Raw genomic sequence first — 25,807 nt, forward strand, 5'->3', positions numbered from 1 at the left:
GAAGACAGAAATCTTCATACTCATCGCCCTGATTTCGGAGGCAGTATGACCTCTGAAACGTTGGTAAACATCGACCAGACTACACAGCGCAACAACAAAGAAGACAGAAATCTTCATACTCATCGCCCTGATGACGGAGACAGTATGACCTCTGAAACGTTGGTTAACATCGACCAGACTACACAGCGCAACAACCCAGAGGACAGAAATCTTCATACTCTGATGATGGAGGCAGTATGACCTCTGAAACGTTGGTTAACATCGACCATACTACACAGCGCTACAACCCAGAAGACAGAAATCTTCATACTCTGATGATGGAGGCAGTATGACCTCTGAAACGTTGGTTAACATCGACCAGACTACACAGCGCAATAACCCAGAGGACAGAAATCTTCATACTCTGATGACGGAGGCAGTATGACCTCTGAAACGTTGGTAAACATCGACCAGATTACACAGCGCAACAACCCAGAAGACAGAAATCTTCATACTCTGATGACGGAGGCAGTATGACCTCTGAAACGGTAAACATCGACCAGACTACACAGCGCAACAACCCAGAAGACGGAAATCTTCATACTCTGATGACGGAGGCAGTATGACCTCTGAAACGTTGGTTAACATCGACCAGACTACACAGCGCAACAACCCAGAAGACAGAAATCTTCATACTCATCGCCCTGATGACGGAGGCAGTATGACCTCTGAAACGTTGGTTAACATCGACCAGACTACACAGCGCATAAACCCAGAAGACAGAAATCTTCATACTCATTGCCCTGATGACGGAGGCAGTATGACCTCTGAAACGTTGGTTAACATCGACCAGACTACACAGCGCATAAACCCAGAAGACAGAAATCTTCATACTCATTGCCCTGATGACGGAGGCAGTATGACCTCTGAAACGTTGGTTAACATCGACCAGACTACACAGCGCAACAACCCAGAAGACAGAAATCTTCATACTCATCGCCCTGATGACGGAGGCAGTATGACCTCTGAAACGTTGGTTAACATCGACCAGACTACACAGCGCAACAACCCAGAAGACAGAAATCTTCATACTCATCGCCCTGATGACGGAGGCAGTATGACCTCTGAAACGTTGGTTAACATCGACCAGACTACACAGCGCAACAACCCAGAAGACAGAAATCTTCATACTCATCGCCCTGATGACGGAGGCAGTATGACCTCTGAAACGTTGGTTAACATCGACCAGACTACACAGCGCATAAACCCAGAAGACAGAAATCTTCATACTCATTGCCCTGATGACGGAGGCAGTATGACCTCTGAAACGTTGGTTAACATCGACCAGACTACACAGCGCATAAACCCAGAAGACAGAAATCTTCATACTCATTGCCCTGATGACGGAGGCAGTATGACCTCTGAAACGTTGGTTAACATCGACCAGACTACACAGCGCAACAACCCAGAAGACAGAAATCTTCATACTCATCGCCCTGATGACGGAGGCAGTATGACCTCTGAAACGTTGGTTAACATCGACCAGACTACACAGCGCAACAACCCAGAAGACAGAAATCTTCATACTCATTGCCCTGATGACGGAGGCAGTATGACCTCTGAAACGTTGGTTAACATCGACCAGACTACACAGCGCAACAACCCAGAAGACAGAAATCTTCATACTCATTGCCCTGATGACGGAGGCAGTATGACCTCTGAAACGTTGGTTAACATCGACCAGACTACACAGCGCATAAACCCAGAAGACAGAAATCTTCATACTCATTGCCCTGATGACGGAGGCAGTATGACCTCTGAAACGTTGGTTAACATCGACCAGACTACACAGCGCAACAACCCAGAAGACAGAAATCTTCATACTCATCGCCCTGATGACGGAGGCAGTATGACCTCTGAAACGTTGGTTAACATCGACCAGACTACACAGCGCAACAACCCAGAAGACAGAAATCTTCATACTCATCGCCCTGATGACGGAGGCAGTATGACCTCTGAAACGTTGGTTAACATCGACCAGACTACACAGCGCAACAACCCAGAAGACAGAAATCTTCATACTCATCGCCCTGATGACGGAGGCAGTATGACCTCTGAAACGTTGGTTAACATCGACCAGACTACACAGCGCATAAACCCAGAAGACAGAAATCTTCATACTCATTGCCCTGATGACGGAGGCAGTATGACCTCTGAAACGTTGGTTAACATCGACCAGACTACACAGCGCATAAACCCAGAAGACAGAAATCTTCATACTCATCGCCCTGATGACGGAGGCAGTATGACCTCTGAAACGTTGGTTAACATCGACCAGACTACACAGCGCATAAACCCAGAAGACAGAAATCTTCATACTCATCGCCCTGATGACGGAGGCAGTATGACCTCTGAAACGTTGGTTAACATCGACCAGACTTCACAGCGCAACAACCCAGAAGACAGAAATCTTCATACTCATCGCCCTGATGACGGAGGCAGTATGACCTCTAAAACGTTGGTTAACATCGACCAGACTACACAGCGCAAAAACCCAGAAGACAGAAATCTTCATACTCATCGCCCTGATGACGGAGGCAGTATGACCTCTGAAACGTTGGTTAACATCGACCAGACTACACAGCGCATAAACCCAGAAGACAGAAATCTTCATACTCATCGCCCTGATGACGGAGGCAGTATGACCTCTGAAACGTTGGTTAACATCGACCAGACTTCACAGCGCAACAACCCAGAAGACAGAAATCTTCATACTCATCGCCCTGATGACGGAGGCAGTATGACCTCTGAAACGTTGGTTAACATCGACCAGACTACACAGCGCAACAACCCAGAAGACAGAAATCTTCATACTCATCGCCCTGATGACGGAGGCAGTATGACCTCTGAAACGTTGGTTAACATCGACCAGACTACACAGCGCATAAACCCAGAAGACAGAAATCTTCATACTCATTGCCCTGATGACGGAGGCAGTATGACCTCTGAAACGTTGGTTAACATCGACCAGACTACACAGCGCATAAACCCAGAAGACAGAAATCTTCATACTCATTGCCCTGATGACGGAGGCAGTATGACCTCTGAAACGTTGGTTAACATCGACCAGACTACACAGCGCAACAACCCAGAAGACAGAAATCTTCATACTCATCGCCCTGATGATGGAGGCAGGATGACCTCTGAAACGTTGGTTAACATCGACCAGACTTCACAGCGCAACAACCCAGAAGACAGAAATCTTCATACTCATCGCCCTGATGACGGAGGCAGTATGACCTCTGAAACGTTGGTTAACATCGACCAGACTACACAGCGCAACAACCCAGAAGACAGAAATCTTCATACTCATCGCCCTGATGACGGAGGCAGTATGACCTCTGAAACGTTGGTTAACATCGACCAGACTACACAGCGCAACAACCCAGAAGACAGAAATCTTCATACTCATCGCCCTGATGACGGAGGCAGTATGACCTCTGAAACGTTGGTTAACATCGACCAGACTACACAGCGCAAAAACCCAGAAGACAGTAATCTTCATACTCATTGCCCTGATGACGGAGGCAGTATGACCTCTGAAACGTTGGTTAACATCGACCAGACTACACAGCGCAACAACCCAGAAGACGGAAATCTTCATACTCATCGCCCTGATGATGGAGGCAGTATGACCTCTGAAACGTTGTTTAACATCGACCAGACTACACAGCGCAAAAACCCAGAAGACAGAAATCTTCATACTCATCGCCCTGATGATGGAGGCAGTATGACCTCTGAAACGTTGTTTAACATCGACCAGACTACACAGCGCAAAAACCCAGAAGACAGAAATCTTCATACTCATTGCCCTGATGATGGAGGCAGTATGACCTCTGAAACGTTGTTTAACATCGACCAGACTACACAGCGCAACAACCCAGAAGAGAGAAATCTTCATACTCATCGCCCTGATGATGGAGGCAGTATGACCTCTGAAACGTTGGTTAACATCGACCAGACTACACAGCGCAACAACCCAGAAGACAGAAATCTTCATACTCATCGCCCTGATGATGGAGGCAGTATGACCTCTGAAACGTTGTTTAACATCGACCAGACTACACAGCGCAACAACCCAGAAGACAGAAATCTTCATACTCATCGCCCTGATGATGGAGGCAGTATGACCTCTGAAACGTTGTTTAACATCGACCAGACTACACAGCGCAACAACCCAGAAGAGAGAAATCTTCATACTCATTGCCCTGATGATGGAGGCAGTATGACCTCTGAAACGTTGGTTAACATCGACCAGACTACACAGCGCAACAACCCAGAAGACGGAAATCTTCATACTCTGATGACGGAGGCAGTATGACCTCTGAAACGTTGTTTAACATCGACCAGACTACACAGCGCAACAACCCAGAAGAGAGAAATCTTCATACTCATCGCCCTGATGATGGAGGCAGTATGACCTCTGAAACGTTGTTTAACATCGACCAGACTACACAGCGCAACAACCCAGAAGAGAGAAATCTTCATACTCATCGCCCTGATGATGGAGGCAGTATGACCTCTGAAACGTTGGTTAACATCGACCAGACTACACAGCGCAACAACCCAGAAGACGGAAATCTTCATACTCTGATGACGGAGGCAGTATGACCTCTGAAACGTTGTTTAACATCGACCAGACTACACAGCGCAACAACCCAGAAGAGAGAAATCTTCATACTCATCGCCCTGATGATGGAGGCAGTATGACCTCTGAAACGTTGTTTAACATCGACCAGACTACACAGCGCAACAACCCAGAAGAGAGAAATCTTCATACTCATTGCCCTGATGATGGAGGCAGTATGACCTCTGAAACGTTGGTTAACATCGACCAGACTACACAGCGCAACAACCCAGAAGACGGAAATCTTCATACTCTGATGACGGAGGCAGTATGACCTCTGAAACGTTGTTTAACATCGACCAGACTACACAGCGCAACAACCCAGAAGAGAGAAATCTTCATACTCATCGCCCTGATGATGGAGGCAGTATGACCTCTGAAACGTTGTTTAACATCGACCAGACTACACAGCGCAACAACCCAGAAGAGAGAAATCTTCATACTCATTGCCCTGATGATGGAGGCAGTATGACCTCTGAAACGTTGGTTAACATCGACCAGACTACACAGCGCAACAACCCAGAAGACGGAAATCTTCATACTCTGATGACGGAGGCAGTATGACCTCTGAAACGTTGGTTAACATCGACCAGACTACACAGCGCAATAACCCAGAAGACAGAAATCTTCATACTCATTGCCCTGATGATGGAGGCAGTATGACCTCTGAAACGTTGGTTAACATCGACCAGACTACACAGCGCAACAACCCAGAAGAGAGAAATCTTCATACTCATCGCCCTGATGATGGAGGCAGTATGACCTCTGAAACGTTGGTTAACATCGACCAGACTACACAGCGCAACAACCCAGAAGACAGAAATCTTCATACTCATTGCCCTGATGATGGAGGCAGTATGACCTCTGAAACGTTGTTTAACATCGACCAGACTACACAGCGCAACAACCCAGAAGAGAGAAATCTTCATACTCATTGCCCTGATGATGGAGGCAGTATGACCTCTGAAACGTTGGTTAACATCGACCAGACTACACAGCGCAACAACCCAGAAGACGGAAATCTTCATACTCTGATGACGGAGGCAGTATGACCTCTGAAACGTTGTTTAACATCGACCAGACTACACAGCGCAACAACCCAGAAGAGAGAAATCTTCATACTCATCGCCCTGATGATGGAGGCAGTATGACCTCTGAAACGTTGTTTAACATCGACCAGACTACACAGCGCAACAACCCAGAAGAGAGAAATCTTCATACTCATTGCCCTGATGATGGAGGCAGTATGACCTCTGAAACGTTGGTTAACATCGACCAGACTACACAGCGCAACAACCCAGAAGACGGAAATCTTCATACTCTGATGACGGAGGCAGTATGACCTCTGAAACGTTGTTTAACATCGACCAGACTACACAGCGCAACAACCCAGAAGAGAGAAATCTTCATACTCATCGCCCTGATGATGGAGGCAGTATGACCTCTGAAACGTTGTTTAACATCGACCAGACTACACAGCGCAACAACCCAGAAGAGAGAAATCTTCATACTCATTGCCCTGATGATGGAGGCAGTATGACCTCTGAAACGTTGGTTAACATCGACCAGACTACACAGCGCAACAACCCAGAAGACGGAAATCTTCATACTCTGATGACGGAGGCAGTATGACCTCTGAAACGTTGTTTAACATCGACCAGACTACACAGCGCAACAACCCAGAAGAGAGAAATCTTCATACTCATCGCCCTGATGATGGAGGCAGTATGACCTCTGAAACGTTGTTTAACATCGACCAGACTACACAGCGCAACAACCCAGAAGACAGAAATCTTCATACTCATCGCCCTGATGATGGAGGCAGTATGACCTCTGAAACGTTGTTTAACATCGACCAGACTACACAGCGCAACAACCCAGAAGACAGAAATCTTCATACTCATCGCCCTGATGATGGAGGCAGTATGACCTCTGAAACGTTGTTTAACATCGACCAGACTACACAGCGCAACAACCCAGAAGACAGAAATCTTCATACTCTGATGACGGAGGCAGTATGACCTCTGAAACGTTGGTTAACATCGACCAGACTACACAGCGCAACAACCCAGAAGACGGAAATCTTCATACTCTGATGACGGAGGCAGTATGACCTCTGAAACGTTGTTTAACATCGACCAGACTACACAGCGCAACAACCCAGAAGACAGAAATCTTCATACTCATCGCCCTGATGATGGAGGCAGTATGACCTCTGAAACGTTGTTTAACATCGACCAGACTACACAGCGCAACAACCCAGAAGACAGAAATCTTCATACTCATCGCCCTGATGATGGAGGCAGTATGACCTCTGAAACGTTGTTTAACATCGACCAGACTACACAGCGCAACAACCCAGAAGACAGAAATCTTCATACTCACCGCTGTGAGAACCTCAAGTCTTACACATGTTGCAATTTGTGTGTAAAGAAGATATTCCCATTTATACCTATGTTCCAGACGCAGATTGTGAAGCTACTTTGCTACACCCTTCCACTTCTAAAATTCCCCCAAGCTGTGAATACAGATTGTTAAAATTAAACAAATCATTTTGGATACCCTTGCACATGAGTAATGAGTGGCTATATATATATAGCACCTCAACCTGACACTCTAACCGTAATATGTCCACAACAGACAAAGATGAAGGTAAACTAACTTTAAAACCAAGTTGTAAAGCATTTTCTTCTTACGTAACTTTATATGCTATTTTTACAATTATTGATAACGTTACTGTTGACTTTATGCCTACAGCACCAGTTGATTTTGATTGTTATTTTGACAGGCTGAAAAATGAAAATTTTGAAAAGTTACCATTGGAGATACCTTTAGCAATTAGATGATTTGAGGTTGGCCAGTTTAAAAGTAGAAAAATTAATAAAAGATGAACAAGAAAAGGAATATGATAATTGGCTTCTCACTGCCACCTCATGGGGTTCAGTTATTGGAATATTGATGATGATTGTTTTATGTTGTTGTAAATGTTGTCGAGAAGATTGTTTTTGGCTTTATGATAAATGGTCACCTAGAGATTGTGTTAGACAAACTCATGAAAGACTATGCGTCAACATACTTAATTACCCTCAGAAAGTGTCTTACACTAAAACAGAAGGTCTCTCACCTTCAGTATCATTAAATTCATTGCCCACAGTGACGCAACCTAAGGCCAAAAGTAACACTTCTATTGATGAGGAGATTATAGCTCTTAGAACTGGAAGTAGACCAAGATTATTTCGGTAAAATAATTGAAAAACAAAGGTAAAAACTTTTCTTAAGGGGGAAGGTGTAATATGTACTGTACTATGTACCTTGAACCCCCTCCTAAATAATTATGTATTCATTCCTTTGACATCTTATTATCAATATGTAAGTCACGGAATGAACAGACCAGATAGTGGAATGACTTATATCAGTAGAAATTAGTATGTTTTGGGAAATAACGGATGTATAAATCTTACACTAAGGATACATAAATTTGGTGCTATCTTGAGGAGGACATCCGGACCCCTCAGACGTCAAGATGTCTACGGTCACAGGGTCTGTTTGGGAATTTGCCTCATTTCCGTTACCATAATATGACTATTCATTTGTTGATCCTATATAAACCACTATCTGGGCTGAAGAGGGACTTTTCTACGACTACTATTCTATCACTGCTGTTCACTGGAACGTCAGCTTACTCTTTAAATAAACTCTACTTGGACGTGGACGCTGGTTGTTGCTGATTCACCTCAAAGCTTCCTGCGTGAGGGACTTAGCTTCCTCACCGTACCAACTGATTATCCCGACCAATAGAAAACCTATCAGGAACTCTACTACAATAGACGACTACAAGATTACCTGATAGCAACGACAATATAACATCTACTGCAAAAGATAAAAAAACATTACACCGAGTAAACACGACGTTCCCTAGGTAACAATTGTTATCGATTTGTTGATACGGATCTTACACATTTTCATTTCTATTTTTTGCCGAATGAACCTTCCATATAGACGTATTTACGTCAAAATTACCTGAAATAGAAAATACTCTCTCACTGGCTACTGAACTTGGTTCTATCGTTTTCAGGGCATCAAATAATAAATCCAAATTCTTTGTTCTTTTCAAATACTGAAAATTCGGCCTTCAGTGTCTTCATATTTGAAATTATTTCTTCAGGTTCCTCAAGAAACCTATGAACTGATTTTTCCATGGCTCCTTTTAAAGCATTGCCCTGATTAACAGTTTATCCGTCTCCGATATATTCATCATCGGAATCAGTTCCCATAAAGAATTTGGATAAATTCTAGACAATATTTTTCCAGATAACTTAATAATATCGAGTTTTGTAAGTAGTCGAAATACACTAGATTTCTTTGTTGAAATGTTTTGTGGATTTTGCAAATATAGCAAAAGGCTTACCAATCCAACTTGTCTTCTTTCTTGAATTCGTAATTCTAAAGGATTTAATAATTTGGAACCAATTTCAGTCTTTAAATTTTTGAGTTCATCTAACAGAAATTTTTACATATTAATTCTAGTATTAAAAACCAGTTTTTTTTAAATTTTGAAAACCGGTTTTCGAATTTTACAAATTTATCCCAAAAAACCCGGTTTTTAAAAACCGACAAACCCTAGTCATTACCATGTGTGACTGTTGTACGTAAGGCAGCAGACGAAATAAAGATTATGATTTTTTTTTAAAATTCTTCGGATTCAAGAAAACAGATCAACTTGCAATGACTAGTAAGAGATTAACAGATAATTTCGCAGCCCTGGTTGCAAGTGGTCTCGAGCCAGATGTGGCCCGCTGGCCGCTGATGTACGACGCTGGTTTAAATCCGTAGATCGCTTTGTAGCAGTCTTCTGTTCACATTTGGAAGGGCCGGTGTTTGTAACAGACGCGGAAAAGACTAATGGACAAACAGAAGTTTGTATAGTCGCTTATTAAAACGACCTCATTTCGAAAATACAGCAGAGGGAACAACATACTAGGTGCGATCGGAAAGTTTCAAGACTGCGCCTATAAAAACCCGTACACTTATCTCAGGTATTAAATTCATCTATCACCCTCGAAGTAGTTCCCCTGGGAGTGAACACAACGATCCCAGCGCCGCTGCCAAGCCTGGAAGCATCCCTGGAAATCTTTCTTTGTCAGCCTGTCAAGCACCATCTGCGATTCTGCCTGAATCTCTTCTATCGTCTCAAATCTCCTTCCCTTTAGCTGAATTTTCATCTTTGAGAAGAGGAAACCTTAGAAAGGAAGTTGGGGTCGGTTCTTGCAAGATCTTTGAGCTCCTGACAAACGAGAAGTCGATTCTGCTTCTGGTCCTCAGACAGGATGCGTCGCATGTGGAGTTCTTCCTTTAGAATCAGCTGACAGGTCCCATAGCCTATCCCAACAATGTCGCACAAGTCGTTGATGGTACGACGTCGATCTTCGTGAATGGCCTGCCGAATCTTCGTAACATTTTCGGGCGTTGTGCTCGAAGATGGTCGTCCAGAACGCTCGTCATCATCGACAGAGGTTCGGCCATTTTTAAAACGTGAATGCCACACAAAAGTTTGTGCATGACCCATTATTGACTCCCCAAATGCTTGCTTTAGCATTTCATAGGTTTCCGTAGCCGTTTTGGCGAGTCTTTGACAAAATTTGATTTGTTCATGAAAATCCGCCATTCCGAAATCGCAGGAGGGTCGGTGTAATGCACTACCAAAACGCCCGTAACTAAGAAACAAATGCTTATTCGATGATGCCGGCCGCACCCCCTAGCGGCAGAAGCTCGTACTACATCCGGTTCGCCCTCTATTGACACAGTCTGGAAACTTTCCGATCGCACATCGTATACTTAACGGTCTATTGGAAAATGAAAAATTTATAGAAGTCTTAGAAAACATCCAATAAGAGTTTCTCTCTCCACAAACTGTTACTCCGTATTCTTAAGAAGTAAAGATGGAGGTCCTTCTGTTTTAGTTATGACAGTTTTGATGCTGAAATTCAAGTAGACCTGTCTTCCGTATCGTCAGATTTCAAGTTGTCATAACGACGAGTATGAAGATGACTGTCTTTTTGGAATGTTGCAATACGACATGGAAACCAAAACCACGTGATTATCTCCTCTCAAATGACAACCCGCGGTTCCCCTCCTCCGACCACCATCATCGAGTCCTCCTCGCCACTTTCTGCCCGTCCTATATTATTAAGCTTCCAAAACCACAAACCCATTGTCATTCTCTCCCAGAAGATGGCGTCTTTATTATTTGTCGAAACGTTGGATAATTTTCCAGTTTTTCAACAAAATGCGGTTCCCATGCTCTCAGTTATCATCCTCGAAAGCCGACATCTGCCACATTCTGTATCTAACGTCGTATAAGTAAATCATGTATTATCACCGATTCGCTGTGGCTGTGACTTTATTAAGTTCATAACAACATGAAAGGTTTCTGGTGCCCACTCAGCCATAGAATTAAAAATAATTAACGACGTAGACAGAAAGATTAATTGAGATCGCACGAAGTTAGTTCAAATGATCTGAAGTTTTGCTTCTAGACTTCTGCTATATTAAGTCTCTAGGCACTGGCTGTACTAAAGCGTTGATGATACACGTCAGTCCGTTTGCCGCGTATTGATTGTAAGCTGCGGTGTCATTTAATGACCAGGAAAAGAAATCACTCACAGAAGAGGTGTCATTGTTTGTCGTTGCGTTGCGTAGGAACCACGTTCAAAGTTCGGTCGATCGAGGCCGAAGGCACTGTCTTCTGAAATATTAATAAGGCTCTCTGTTTACGTGTGTGTATCCGATATTGATTTCATGGTGTGTTTTTACATAATGTTTGTTCGTAGGCCTTGGATTTATCCACTGCTAACTTTCTTTAGGTCATAAGGTAGTATATTTGCGTCATATTGTGAATTATGTTAATATTTTAATATTTTCCGTCAAATCACAATTTTAATAAGATAATATTAAGAGTAATCTGATAAGAACATTTCAATAAACTGCATAACATTGTAAATGATTGTAATTCGAGTTTTAAATTTACCAAACTAATTTATACCTGAGGACGGTTAAATATAACCGAAACATGTCGTAAGAGACGTTCCAATTTGTAAATCGATCATTCGATGCGGAACATGAAATGATATTTTAAATATTTTATATTTTATTATCTTATTAAAAAAATTGTGATTTGACGGAAAATATTAAAATATTTCTTTAGGTCACAAACCGTTGAACCAAATGTGTGGCCAATTTGACAACTGAAGCTTTAAACCTCTGTTGTAAGCATCTCCACGACAGACGTTAATCGTGGCCAATGCTCACACTGAGGAATTTAAATTCGTCATCGTCATTGCCTTGGAATGCAGACGGGGGGCATTTCTCAAGCGTTGCTCTGTATTTCTGTTGGTACAAATGCATTAGCTCGTCTCATCAAGCCTCAAGCCTCTAGTGAAAGGTCACAGACTCTCTGAGGGCTGGAGGAATGAGACATCGCCTTTGTTCTGAAGGAACAAACCAGTTCACGAATGAGTTGGAGATTCTTCACGCACAGAAATTGACTTTTGTTGTGGCGAAAGTGTATCGCCATTTGACAGCAAAATGGGGAATGCTGACAGATTCTCAAACTTACTAAATAAATTAATTTCAGAAGACCGCCATCTTCAGACTCACCGCCGTGAAAACCTCGAACCCTACACATTAATAAGAGTTGTGATGCTGTCAGCAGTGTTCCAGGGGTAGCCCGGTGGCCTGTATTCGTCTCATGAAATTAATTTTGGAGCCTCCTCCCCCCACGAGGCTTCTTTGTTCTTCCAACGCCTTTTTACATTTATAACCTAGCCCCGACACTCGATTCACTTGTCCAGATGGCAGTGAACTTCCGAATAAGGATTCTGTTCTATTATAAAATTAACTTCATGCTAAGTTGTCTTCACCAAACACTATTAAACTGATCGGATGGACGGGGCATGTAGAAGGAATGCCTGGGTGTGGTAGTAATGTTGAAATGTATCTTAAGTGAAACATGAGGATGTGGAGTGGGTTAATCTGGCTCAGGATACGTTCTGATGACCGGCTGTTTTGAACGAGGCTATGAACCCTCGAGTTTCATGTTAGGCAGGGAATTTCTATACGAGGTAAGCGACTGTTAGCTTTCCAAGAAGGACTCTGTACCACGAAAAACGTGTTACGAAATTATTTAAATTGAGTTTAATTTTCTGTGGTGTTGTGTTCATTTGACAGTTTTGTGATCAAAGTTCAAACAGTCCCATAGTTCGAAGAAACATTTAAAAAATTTCAGGTTTCCACGTCGGTGAAACGCTGACTGTGGTCTTCTGGGTTACGATGTCTTATAGTCTCAATACAAAACTTATAGGACTACACATGTGCGTTATAATATGTAAAATTGTTCTTTTGAACTTTGTTCCATCGTCTGAATTATAAAATCTTAAAATTACACGATTTCAAGAACCGGATTCTGCTTCCATAATTAGGGGACGAAGGGGGGAGAGAACAGAAAACGTATCAGTTGATACCCCCCTCCCCCTGGTTGAGCTGGTCTCAGATTTTAAATTAGGACAATGGTCGGAGTTCAAAAGAACAATTTTCATAACTCAGTCTTCCTGTGCGTCATTTTATTGGAAATTAACTTCCAGGGCTCACTTGGTCTTCGCAGGTGTTTTACCTTAATTGAGGAACGCTGCATTTCATAAATCCCAAATTTAAGGAGTTGCAGAATGGCGTTCGGACCAGCATTCGTAGTCGAGACACAAATACCTCGACGTAACAGCCGCGTATTTACGTTTAGGTTTCGCGTATAAGTTCTGAAGTTGCAGTATTTATATCTAACCAGACACGAAAGTGTTTCGACTTGCGATAGAATAATACCTTGTCCCTAAGGTACGTAGGGCAGCGGCCATTTCCGGGATACATATTGTTTTTAACACGTGCCACATGTATTATATAATTTTATTTTATGAAAGCGTCTTTCGAATGATGTATGAAGTTCCCAAAATGGCGGACTTCTGCAGTTCCCTGATGTCGTGTTCGCCCTGAATGTTGGCCAAATATTAACTGAGGGACCTGGAGACAGTTCCTGTCGCTCCTATAATTATTGGGATTACTTTTGAGTGAACGTTCCACATTCTCTGTATTTCTATGAGAAGGTCCTTCTATTTCAAGATCTTCTCTGACCCTTTCTTAATAACATTCCTATGTCAATTAAGAGGCAATTATTATTATTATTATATTTGTGTCAAACCATTCGGAACCCCTGATAGTAGATTTCTAATTTTCCAGCATAATTTCCATCGTCACTGATGTGCAGACTTCTGAGGTGGACGCAGCTCAATATATTTGGCTGTGATATTTTTATAAACAGATAAGCGCGTTGAATATTTGCAGTCAGCGTGGTTCTGCGTAAAATAACTCGTAGAACTGTGCAGTAGTTGGAGAGAGAGAGGTGATTTCTGACACGTAAAACTTTCATTAAAAGAGCAAAGCGAGTTTGCAAGAAGTGCGGTCTTCATGACTTGAATATTTTTTGTGATATTTTCGCTAAATAATTCAGCCAGAAGTGGGCCATTTCAGAAACTTTATTTTGTTAACTTTGACATTTGTTTTACGTGGAGAATTCACCAGAAAGTTTATTTATCGTCAATTGTTTCGTTCTCTGTCTGTAAGGCGTGTTGCCTAGAAACGCCTTAGTGTGTAAACAAAGCGTTGTTAAGGCGTATCATACATGGAAGCTAATGTTCATGATTTATGGCAACTTTCCTGGCCATCAAAGGAAACGCGGCTTATGTTTGACGTCAGTAGAGACGTAGAAGTTCGGGGCCGATGGAGACAGATTGTGGAACGTGTCTAATGATGGGTCACCAACTCAGAACATTGAAAGGCGGAGTAATGATGATGATGATAGACCACAATACGAACTTGGAACATCAGGAGCCTCTATAGGGCTGGGTCACTTAAATAAATGAGTAGGGAATTAGAGAATTATAGGTTAGACGTAGTGGCAGGAGGTGTTCATAGCGGAATTAGGGCGGCGGTTAAGAGAGTAGAATTTGTTTGTGACCGGTTGTCTTACGTAATTTTGGAAGGACGTTGGTGCGACATCATTGTCCTTAATGTTCGTGCCCCGACTGAGGACAAAAGCGATGATATCAAGGATAGCTTTTATGAAGAACTGGAATCAGTATTTGATACATTTGGCAAGTATCACATGAAAATTCTGCTAGGAGATTTCAATGCAAAAATTGGGAGGGAGGATATCTTCAAACCCACAATAGGCAGCGAGAGTCTCCACGCACTTAGTAATGATAACGGCGTTAGAGCAGTAACCTTTGCTACGTCAAAAGATTTAATTGTAGAAAGTACAAAATTTCCACTCCGTGATGTTCATAAATACACTTGGACTTCTCCAGATGGCAGCACACACAATCAAATAGATCATGTGTTAGTAGATAAGAGAAGGCGGAGAGATCATTCAGAGGAGCAGATTGCGACACTGATCATTATCTGGTGGTAGCAAAAGTGAGGGAGCGGCTTTCAGTACGTAGACGAACTAAACAAAATTTTGATTTGAAAAAATTAAGTGAGGGGAGGCAAAGGAACAATATCAAGTTGAAATTTCGAATAGGTTTCAAATTTTAGAGGCAAATGAGGATAATGAAAGTGTGGACATCAACAGGGAGTGGGAAAATGTCAGAAACTGCATCAAAATTTCAGCAAAAGAGAAACTAGGATACTACAGGAGAAAGCAAAATAAACCGTGGTTTGATGAGGAATGTTCCAAATTAATAGATCGAAGGAAGCAAACAAAATTTCAATGTTTGCAGAACCCAAACAAAACAAATGCGGATAATCTATGTAACGTGAGACGTGAGGCTAGTAGAACCTTTAGGACTAAGAAAAGGGAATACCTGAAGGGCAGAAGTTTTACTAGAGGCTAGTAGACACGTGGGGCTCGAAGTAAGTACATGTTAGTGTCTCGTCATCAGAAGACAGGAGGGCAAAATTATCTTAGGGTGGCTAATAAGTCCTTTGAAAGGGGGACAAAGTTCAAATATTTGGGAACAACAACAACAAATCAAAATGACACTCGTGAGGAAGTTAGGAAGAGATTAAATTCCGGAAATGCTTGCTACTTCTCAGTTCAAAATATTTTGTCTTCCCGTCTGATTTCTAAGAACCTGAAAATTAAAGTATACAGAACAATAATCTTGCCTGTTGTTTTGTATGGGTGTGAAACGTGGTCTCTCACTCAGAGGGAGGAACACAGATTGCAGGTGTTTGAGAATCGGGTGTTGAGGAGGATATTTGGGCCTAAGAGGGAAGACGATGGGGCGTGGAGAAAACTGCACAATGACGAGCTTAAAAATCTGTACTGCTCCCCCAAGTACTGTCAGGGTAATTAAGTAGAGAAGAATGAGATGGGCGGGACACGTAGCGCGCATGGATGGGGCGAGAGGTGTGCACCGGGTACTGGTTGGGAAGCCTGAGGCTGGGAGACCTAGACGTAGATGGGAGGATAATCTCAGGCGGGATCTACGGGAGATAGGAGTTGAGGGAGACTGGATTTTGTTGGCCCAGGACAGGGTCCGGTGGAGGGCTTTGGTTAATTCGGTGATGAACCTTCGGGTTCGGTAAGCCATCTAGTTAGTTATAGACCACAATATATTAACCAAATATGTCAGCTTTACACGTGTAATAAAGAAACCGCAGTCAGTTATAATTTTCTGATGATTCGTGTTGAGGCTTCAGTGTGGATTTTAAGGGTCCCTAATTCTGTTTGTGCGAGTTTTCTGTCGTCACGCACACGGAACAGAATTGCCGGGGTTTTAGTCTCGTAGTTTTGAATTATGACGTCAGAGCACATTTTATATGTTTCACAATCACCAAACCTTTGCTACTCAATGCTTCAGATGTGAAATCTAAACATTCGGGAGGCCGCCATATTTATATTTTCCAGTTTAAAAAACATTACTTAAAAAGTCGCCACCTTACAACGCGTGGCGTTAGTGATTCATTTATCCCACATACAGCGCCGAGTGACCTCGAGTAGCATGAAAAGTGACCAAGTGACCAAGTGACACGGAAATCAGAACAAAAGATGAACTCACTCCGGAATCACGGGTTTGAATGTGGAATCTTGGATTTTCAAAGCGTTTACAATTTCATTTGGTTACGGAATTGCAGGTTTCGAAAGCTGTCTTGTGGGTTATGACATCGTGTAATCTTGCACAACCACAAACGATTCCGAGAAAAAAAATTGCCTCTATCTTCAGGACGGAAGCCCCGTTGTGTTCAGAATAATCACAGCCATGACACGTTCTTCAAACACGTCATCAGCTATTATGGTGTGGAATTACCTTGTAAACCGAGCAAATGATTCCACTGATTACCATCAACGGAAACCATGAACCAAGAAATGCATTGGGCACAGTTGACAGAGAAGAAAATCCAGTAGGAATTTTCAAAAAACGTTCTGAAGACGTAAACTTTATTTAAAAAGGCTCAGCCTTGTATAACGTCATTTCTAAGCACCAGCTAAGCGACTATCAGCTACTAAATGATGACTCTATATCGTGAAGGCATTTAATAAGCTCTCTGTGCGCTTATGAAGTAAAAGTCTTTGAATAATTGCTCTCGTGACATTTACGGCTGAATTGGGCGGTGCTAATGGAAGGCCCTGACCACAGCGACGGCGACGGACCCCAGACACCAAAGTGGTTCCACTTTGCAGGTATTTCAGAGCGACGCCCGTCGGCGGTCGAGGTACGTCAAGAGATCTGAGGTCCTGTCGACTGTGATCTGCTGGGTTGAGAAGTAATTCAGTCTCGTAGCTCTCACAACAAGCGTTTCCGAGGAACATACCGCATCCATCTTCAGGGCTGATACACATGGCTCACAATAGGCTGTTCAGTTATGTTAAAAATCTAAGATTAGTGAAAATTAGGACAATTTATTTTACGTTATAACCAAACTGTGAGGATAAGTGTTTAGCACATCTGATTCGCATTCGACAGGGGTCCGGGGTTCGAATCTGGGCCACGTGGATTTCCTCAGTCCCTCTCGGTAAATGCACTGATAATAGCTTACACTACATCGAAACAGCTTCCTTCCACATTCCACCAAACATTTTAGGAAGTTATAATAAGACCAGGAAACTGCACTCAGAAGAGGGATGACTTATTCTACATAAGAGTTTCTTCGTAAATTTGACTGGTTATGTAAGACCAATTTATTACAGACAGAAATTAACTTTTGTTAGGGTAACCTCACACTACGTCGGAAAATGTTGAAAATACGAGCTGAAGATCTTAAGCGGACGATATTTTATGTAGAGCGTACAAATGCGATCAAAATTTTTGCAGCAGTTTCGGACATTCAGACTCATCACTCGTTCAATTCAAACTTCTTCTTTTCTTTTTTTTGCAAAGAACTCATTGAAATGCGCGAAGCTTAAAAACGTGTTATGACGTCATAATTCAAAACTACGAGACAAAAACCCGGGCACTTCTGTTCCGTGTGCATGACGACAGAAAAACTCGCACAATCAGAACGGAAATGCACGGTGAAAATTAAACCGAATGAGTTTTCACCCGAGATCACAACAGCCCGCACCGATTTCAAAAACACGACTCAGGACTCTGAAAGGGAAAGGACGTGCTTAAGAGAAATGGTTAGAAACAGACGGAGGTTAACACGAAACACGCCCCTGCACTCCAGTGACCGGTAATTGAACAGGAGGACTGATTCGTCAGTTAACTGGTCAGCTGAGTTAGTTTAGTCTTACGATAGTCAGACTTCTCTTCGCAAGAAATTATTTGCGGCCCATCGAGGGCCGGCGGTTGTCGACAGCTGTTTTAAAAGGTAAAGAAAGTGAACTGAAAATTACGTACCATATTCTTAAAACGTACGAGGCGTGTTCGGGAAGTATCATTTAGGAATTAACAAAAAACAAAATATATTTTTTTAAAAAATTTATTTTCATCAGATTCTACGTTTCTTAGGCTACTTTTCGACATAGGCACCGCCGTTACTGGGGCACTTATCAAGCTTTTGTATACCCTCCTCGTAGAACGCGGCCGCCTGCGATGTCAGCCTCAGCTTCACTTCATCGTCGCCAACAAAATTTCTTCAAGTGTAGGAAAAGGTCAGGGCTGTCCATTTGTTCCCAATCAAATGACGTGAGTCTGAGGAGCGTCGGTCGTCCACTTCGAGCCTCATCATGAACGTTGTCACGTGCTTCATTGAACTTGTGAACAGATTTTCTAACCTTACCATCACTCATTGCATTTTCACCATAAACTTCACAAATCTGGCGATGAATATCAACCGGACATATTACGGCTTCTGATGGCCAATTGCATTCCTGCGCAGAAGACTACGCGACAGCAGAGTCCTCTAGTGACCTGCATCGTAACCATCGCACAAAAGTTTTTTGCCCAGGAAGGAACAACGGTCCTTTGTCTGCCGAATGAGGAACATTTGGCAGATTCTCATCGGCAGGACACGGACGATCGAAATCTGTTGTTAGGACAACTTCATGCCAGCCTCGGGAAACCGATCGTCGTTTCTGGTCCTGGGCAAGAAATGTGCCCACGTTTACCAAAAATAATACCCGGACCCATTCTTCCGGACGCTGATTGGGATGAAGTAATGCCCCCCGAAGAGTGAGGATTTTTCGACAAGCGAAACAGTTACCTTTTGTTCGCACATGGTCAACTAAGGGAACAATTGGAAGGGCTAAAGTCCTACTACGACGCATGGAACGCCCGAGGGCGATTCCTCGTGGTTTTGGAGAGACCGGACGAGTTGCTGCCGATCCTGGAGGAACTGCGGCAGTGGAAGGTCGTGAAGGTCGTAGTACTGACTCCGTCAGACAGCGAGGAAGATACATTCGATTTGTATTCCTGGTTTCCGTATCGGAAACCGTCGAGTGATTGTGGAAAGTTGCGTCAAGCTGTTCTGGTGGACAAATGTGTTGGAAATTGTAAAAATTTACTGCGAAATGCCCCGTTGTTCTCTTCAGAAGTGCCAGCTGATTTGGGCGGTTGCCCTATAACTGTTTCGACGTTCCCGTTAGAACCCCATGTGATGATAGACGGCGATAAGGAGGAGGTTATGGACGAAAGTGATGTCAACTATACAGAGGGTTTGGACATACGCCTCTTCAATTTCATAGCAAGGAGTGTGAATGCATCTGTGAAGTTCCTGCCGCCACCAACTGGAGACTGGTACGATGTGGACGAAAGTAACAACACCTGGAGAGGAATAGTTGGTGACGTCATCAACCAAAGGGCTGATGTCGGAAAGTGCGGAACTTCGTACGTCCACTCGCATGTGAAAGACCTGGAATCCACTGTTCCCTGCGACGTCCTGGAGGTCTTCTGGGTCGTTCCACGAGCTAAAGCCCGTCCTCGATGGAGCCGCCTTTGACTGTGGAGGTTCTCAGCATTTCTTTCCAGTTGTAACGCCTGGAACACTGTGCTTACTGCAAGGCTGTACATCACCCACGCGATGAAGAAGAACCTGTGTGACAAAAGCGAAACACTTCTGTTATTGAATTTGAAGGAGTGGGTTTATGTGGTGAGTGCTTGTGAACTGAGACTTCGGGGTCTCATAAAGGACTGGGAAGTTATTGAGTAGCTGAGCGACTATTAGCTTCTTAAGACGGACTGTGCTGTAGCGAGTAAGTTTTCGTATGAAAATTGTGAATAAATTATTCTTAGTTTTGAGAAATTACCGAAAATCTGAAAAAGAGACATGTTGTTTGGCAAAATCTGTGTTTACGTATACCGAATTGTTCCTACTGTGTCTTACGTCACACTAATCAGAGATGTTTCTACTTCTGTTTATCGGTAATTTTGTCGTGACGTTGACAGTTGATAGACAAGTATGTCAACGACGTACTTTAAATTTAAAACTTAGACCGGGAAACGTCGACGGTGAGACCCGCATTTGTCATAATTACAGAAAAAATTATTGGATCTGCATAAATTCAAACTGATATGAAGGTGCATTTGAATTACATGTAAGCATCATATTTTATAATCTCATTTCCCTACGCGTTGAAGTATGAGAATAATCTCCGTGAACTCTGAACCCGGTGATAATTACACTAATTACTAATCAAGAAGCGTTGAATCAACAACCTCATTGGTCCATTGCGTGGTTGCATAGTAACAGCAACTCCCAACATGGCCGCCAAGGCACTGGACAGGCAAAGCATGGCTCCAGCAGCCTCGATCATCACGCCCATCACGAGTAACCACATTGGCAGATGGAACGGGCTTTAGCTCGTGGAACGACCCAGAAGACCTCCAGGACGTCGCAGGGAACAGTGAACTCCAGGTCTTTCACATGCGAGTGGACGTACGAAGTTCCGCACTTTCCGACATCAGCCCTTTGGTTGATGACGTCACCAACTATTCCTCTCCAGGTGTTGTTACTTTCGTCCACATCGTACCAGTCTCCAGTTGGTGGAGGAAGGAACTTCACAGATGCATTCACACTCCTTGCTATGAAATTGAAGAGGCGTATGTCCAAACCCTCTGTATAGTTGACATCACTTTCGTCCATAACCTCCTCCTTATCGCCGTCTATCATCACATGGGGTTCTAACGGGAACGTCGAAACAGTTATAGGGCAACCGCCCAAATCAGCTGGCACATCTGAAGAGAACAACGGGGCATTTCGCAGTAAATTTTTACAATTTCCAACACATTTGTCCACCAGAACAGCTTGACGCAACTTTCCACAATCACTCGACGGTTTCCGATACGGAAACCAGGAATACAAATCGAATGTATCCTCCTCGCTGTCTGACGGAGTCAGTACTACGACCTTCACGACCTTCCAATGCCACAGTTCCTCCAGGATCGGCAGCGACTCGTCCGGTCTCTCCAAAACCACGAGGAATCGCCCTCGGGCGTTCCATGCGTCGTAACACGACTTCGGCCGTTCCAATTGTTCCCTTAGTTGACCATGTGCGAACAAAAGGTAACTGTTTCGCTTGTCGAAAAATCCTCACTCTTCGGGGGGCATTACTTCATCCCAATCAGCGTCCGGAAGAATGGGTCCGGGTATTATTTTCGGTAAACGTGGGCACATTTCTTGCCCAAAACCAGAAACGACGATCGGTTTCCCGAGGCTGGCATGAAGTTGTCCTAACAACAGATTTCGATCGTCCGTGTCCTGCCGATGAGAATCTGCCAAATGTTCCTCATTCGGCAGAGAAAGGACCGTTGTTCCTTCCTGGGCAAAAAACTCTTGTGCGATGGTTACGATGCAGGTCACTAGAGGACTCTGCTGTCGCGTAGTCTTCTGCGCAGGAATGCAATTGGCCATCAGAAGCCGTAATATAGTTCGCCATGTTTCCTGTGGAGGATCAAATTAAATATGGTTAATTTAAAAACAATTATGGTTTAAGAACATAGTACGTAATTTTCAGTTCACTTGTGTGTGGACTGTTTAATAATGCTGCATCAACTACAGAGATTTAAATTTGAAAGGTACAGCCGGATGAATATATGTGGCCAATGTTGAATTGGCAATGAGTGGAGAATGAACAGGCACTGTCCGCTCTAAATGACAAACCCATCAGGATAGAAAGTACCCAGATGGGACCCAAACCAGGCACCTCTCTAATAAAAGCCACGTGCTTACTATTTCGTTGAAAAATTATGTGCCGGAAGACGGAAGGAAATCAGGAATTTAAACTCAACTGCAAATGAGAAAACAAATTTGCAGGTGAAAATTAAGTTTAAGAATGTTCTAAGATACAAGGTTCCACAATGGCCGACACAGGCTTACCCTAAAACATGTATATTATATTTTAGTTTGCATTTACCAAATATTTAAATGTTTTTAATGAATAACAGGTTTTAATTGTGACATTTTACAATTTTTAGGATGAAACATTTTAACGCGTGTGGTTGAACCAACACAGAGCCACTGAGAAAACCACCATAAATGCTAGTTAGCGATAAAAGTGGTCGTAAACTTGGGTTACGGTCGAAAGTTATCAGATACAACCTCAAGCCGTTGCAATGTCACCTTGGTTTTTAACATTTAACACATGAAACCTTTTCAAACTAAATTGGTTAGAATTTCTATGAGTTTATGTATAACGTAATTATGTAAGGTAATGTAATGTTTACGTACAATACTTTCCATTACACTCAGTAATGTGGCCAGTGGTATAGCATTCATTTATTCAGAAATTCTCTGTTTGAGATTATTTAAATCTGCCGGACGTGTTTTAAACATTAATTTTCAAGTAGCTCTATAAAAAGAAATCAGAAGCCAAGGGATGAATGTCATATCACGGGACGTGCTTCTGTGCGCAATTGAAATTGCTATGAATCGAGTGCATCAGACTCGACGGACAACATCTGATGGGTATTTGAAGAAGTAACTTCGTTGTTATGTGCCTCGGTAAGGGTAAACACTTGTACTTCAATTTACTCTACTTTAAATAAACTTTAATCGACTTGTGATGAATAAACGCTGCCCCACTCTGCATTACCGAGAAGGAAATAGAAATTATGAAGGTGGGATGAACGCAAGAGGCACGAGGTTTATACAAAGTCACGTAAAAATTAATTAACCTACTCTAAAGTTAAAATGAACATTTGCAGGACCATAAGCTTAACCTCATAAAATATCTTGTGTAATAAACAATTAACGTGAGATCAGACTCGCTGTTGCAGCAAATGGATCATTTACCTGTTGGATCTCTCCTGATGACTGGCAACATTTGATGTGGTGGGCCCTGGGCCCTGCCCCCTGCATGTTGCATACTTCGTCTCACTATTAACAGATGTTTCCACATGAGCTACATGTTCAACCCATCATACCACTATGACTTAACGGCCGTAAGTAGCAATATCAGATTATGTTTTGTGAATGGTCTCACACAATTTCTTCTTCCATGGCTCTCCGGTCCGTTTTCGGTCCACGACCTCCTCAATTCTCCTCTTACATTCGGTCCGTCTGTCCGAGGTTTCGAAACGTCTTCCTTTTTACGGTGCAAGGTTGTTAGCCCTGCGACCAACCCCCAACCTGGAGGACCAGGTTACCTGTCTTAGTCTGACCTCTCCCCCTCGACCAATCTGGCTAGGGAGGCCCTACCAGTAGCTCTTGGGGTCACTGAGGCACTCGAGCCCCACCACCACGACAAGGTGCAGGTACCATTAAGTGGGGTCATCTCTTACACGTCCCAATATTTCGCTTTTAAAAACTTGTAACGCAGTTTCTACATACATCGTCAGATGCTACGTCACTCAACGACGCAAAATAATGACAAATTTGTTAGTTCCACTCGCTCGTAGCCGCTGTTTCAGTGAAGTATTGATCCGTGTTATTTACGTGGAAAGATTCGACTGTGTTTTGCCTTCGTAACAGAGAAGATGTCCTACTGCACTCGTTTTCAATGTTGTTTCCGACGTAACACGTGAAATTAATGTCTCCGAAGATCTGTGTTCGTTGAGCTCCTCGAGTGTCTTTAATACGGTCCTCCGAAATCTTACAGTTCGAAAGGAGTTTCAGTTGAATCTGTTCACTCGGGAACAAGACACCGCTCGCCTCCGTGAAGAATTCGATACTGACAGGAGGTGACTTCCAACCACTCCACATTGACATACTGGAATTTAAGACCTGATGTGCGCAGTTCGTTGTTACCGAAAGGGGGATTGGTCGAGTGTTTTAACCCTCCATTCGGGAAGGGGGGGGGGGGGGGGTTAGTTTAGTTTCTTACACAAGGTTGGTTGAGGATTTCTGTCTTCTGGGTTATTGCGCTGTGTAGTCTGGTCGATGTTAACCAACGTTTCAGAGGTCATACTGCCTCCGTCATCAGGGCGATGAATATGCCAATAGGGTGTGAGGAGTTGGATTTCCAACTCCTCACACCCTATTGGCATATTCATCGCCCTGATGACGGAGGCAGTATGACCTCTGAAACGTTGGTTAACATCGACCAGACTACACAGCGCAATAACCCAGAAGACAGAAATCTTCATATTCACCGCTGTGAGAACCTCAAGTCTTACAAGGTTGGTTGAGTTTTACAAACTTGAGCCCCCCCCCCCCCCCCCGAGGCGTTCCTTTCGTGATTTGTCGTCTATCAAAACATGACATCATCAAACAATGTTACGTTACATTTGTTTACTCGGTATTGTTGAAGCAACACAACAAATGACGCTTCACAACGACGAGATCACAGACTTGGACGTATTTAGTGTTCTGTCTGACGACAGGTCCATATGAACAGGATCCTTCCATCCTTTTCTCGGACTGGGACCTGTTCATATACGTTCTTGGCAGATGATCCAGAAGTGGTTTGCCATTGCCTTCTTCTGTGTGTGAATGGAGTAATTGTTGGGATGCCACAGAGGAAAACTCCGTGTTGCCTAGACCACGGCCTTGCCCAACACAAGTTATAAATTCGGGCACCGTCGGGAATCGAACCCGAGACCCCAGGATTACAAGGCCAGCGTTCTAACCGCTAGACCACCTCATCTTATTATTATTTAGTGTTCTGTGTGACGACAGGTCCATATGAACAGGATCCTTCCATCCTTTTCTCGGACTGGGACCTGTTCATATACGTTCTTGGCAGATGATCCAGAAGTGGTTTGCCATTGCCTTCTTCTGTGTGTGAATGGAGTAATTGTTGGGAAGCCACGGAGGAAAACTCCGTGTTGCCTAGACCACGGCCTTGCCCAACACAAGTTATAAATTCGAACCCGAGACCCCAGGATTACAAGGCCAGCGTTCTAACCGCTAGACCACCGTGGCTGTCATGTATCGGGTATGCCATATGCTGTGTCCCTCGAAGGAAGTTGTTGTGATATTAAATTTCACAAGTTACGTTTCTTATAAACATCTGACGCTGCATTCGTGTTGAGGCTTTAGAGACAAAACTCATCAAAGTAAAATCTACAAACGCGGTTTCTTCCTCAAAGAACACACATAAAATCACAATTACAGAAGGTTTTAAAATGCTAATATATTATGTTATTAAACATGTAAAAGTTGAAGGAAAATAAAAGAACAACAACTCATGAAGAGAATGAAACGACGATTACACGTGAAATTGTACCAACTATCGAACATTTGAAATTGGATACTGTCAGTGGATCGGACTCG

At 43.2% G+C, this 25,807-nt stretch overlaps 2 protein-coding genes across 2 annotated transcripts; both read right to left on the minus strand.

Moving 5' to 3' along the window:
* Positions 1-18,621: 18,621 nt before the first annotated feature.
* Positions 18,622-21,699, minus strand: LOC147874669 (uncharacterized). The gene is made up of 2 exons (XM_087344558.1): positions 20,812-21,699; positions 18,622-20,188 (listed from the first exon to the last, which is right to left on the minus strand). Exons 1-2 carry the CDS (start codon positions 20,931-20,933, stop codon positions 19,801-19,803), a joined length of 510 nt encoding a protein of 169 aa, XP_087200684.1. The 5' UTR covers positions 20,934-21,699; the 3' UTR covers positions 18,622-19,800.
* Positions 21,686-24,308, minus strand: LOC147874670 (uncharacterized). Its single transcript, XM_087343838.1, has 2 exons — positions 23,387-24,308; positions 21,686-22,036 (listed from the first exon to the last, which is right to left on the minus strand). Exons 1-2 carry the CDS (start codon positions 23,450-23,452, stop codon positions 21,686-21,688), a joined length of 417 nt encoding a protein of 138 aa, XP_087199964.1. The 5' UTR covers positions 23,453-24,308.
* Positions 24,309-25,807: the final 1,499 nt, after the last annotated feature.

Source organism: Zootermopsis nevadensis, unplaced genomic scaffold, assembly GCF_977971745.1.
Source record: "Zootermopsis nevadensis isolate Lab colony 2312 unplaced genomic scaffold, Znev_1.0 Znev_ptg000007l, whole genome shotgun sequence".
NCBI lineage: Eukaryota > Metazoa > Arthropoda > Insecta > Blattodea > Termopsidae > Zootermopsis > Zootermopsis nevadensis.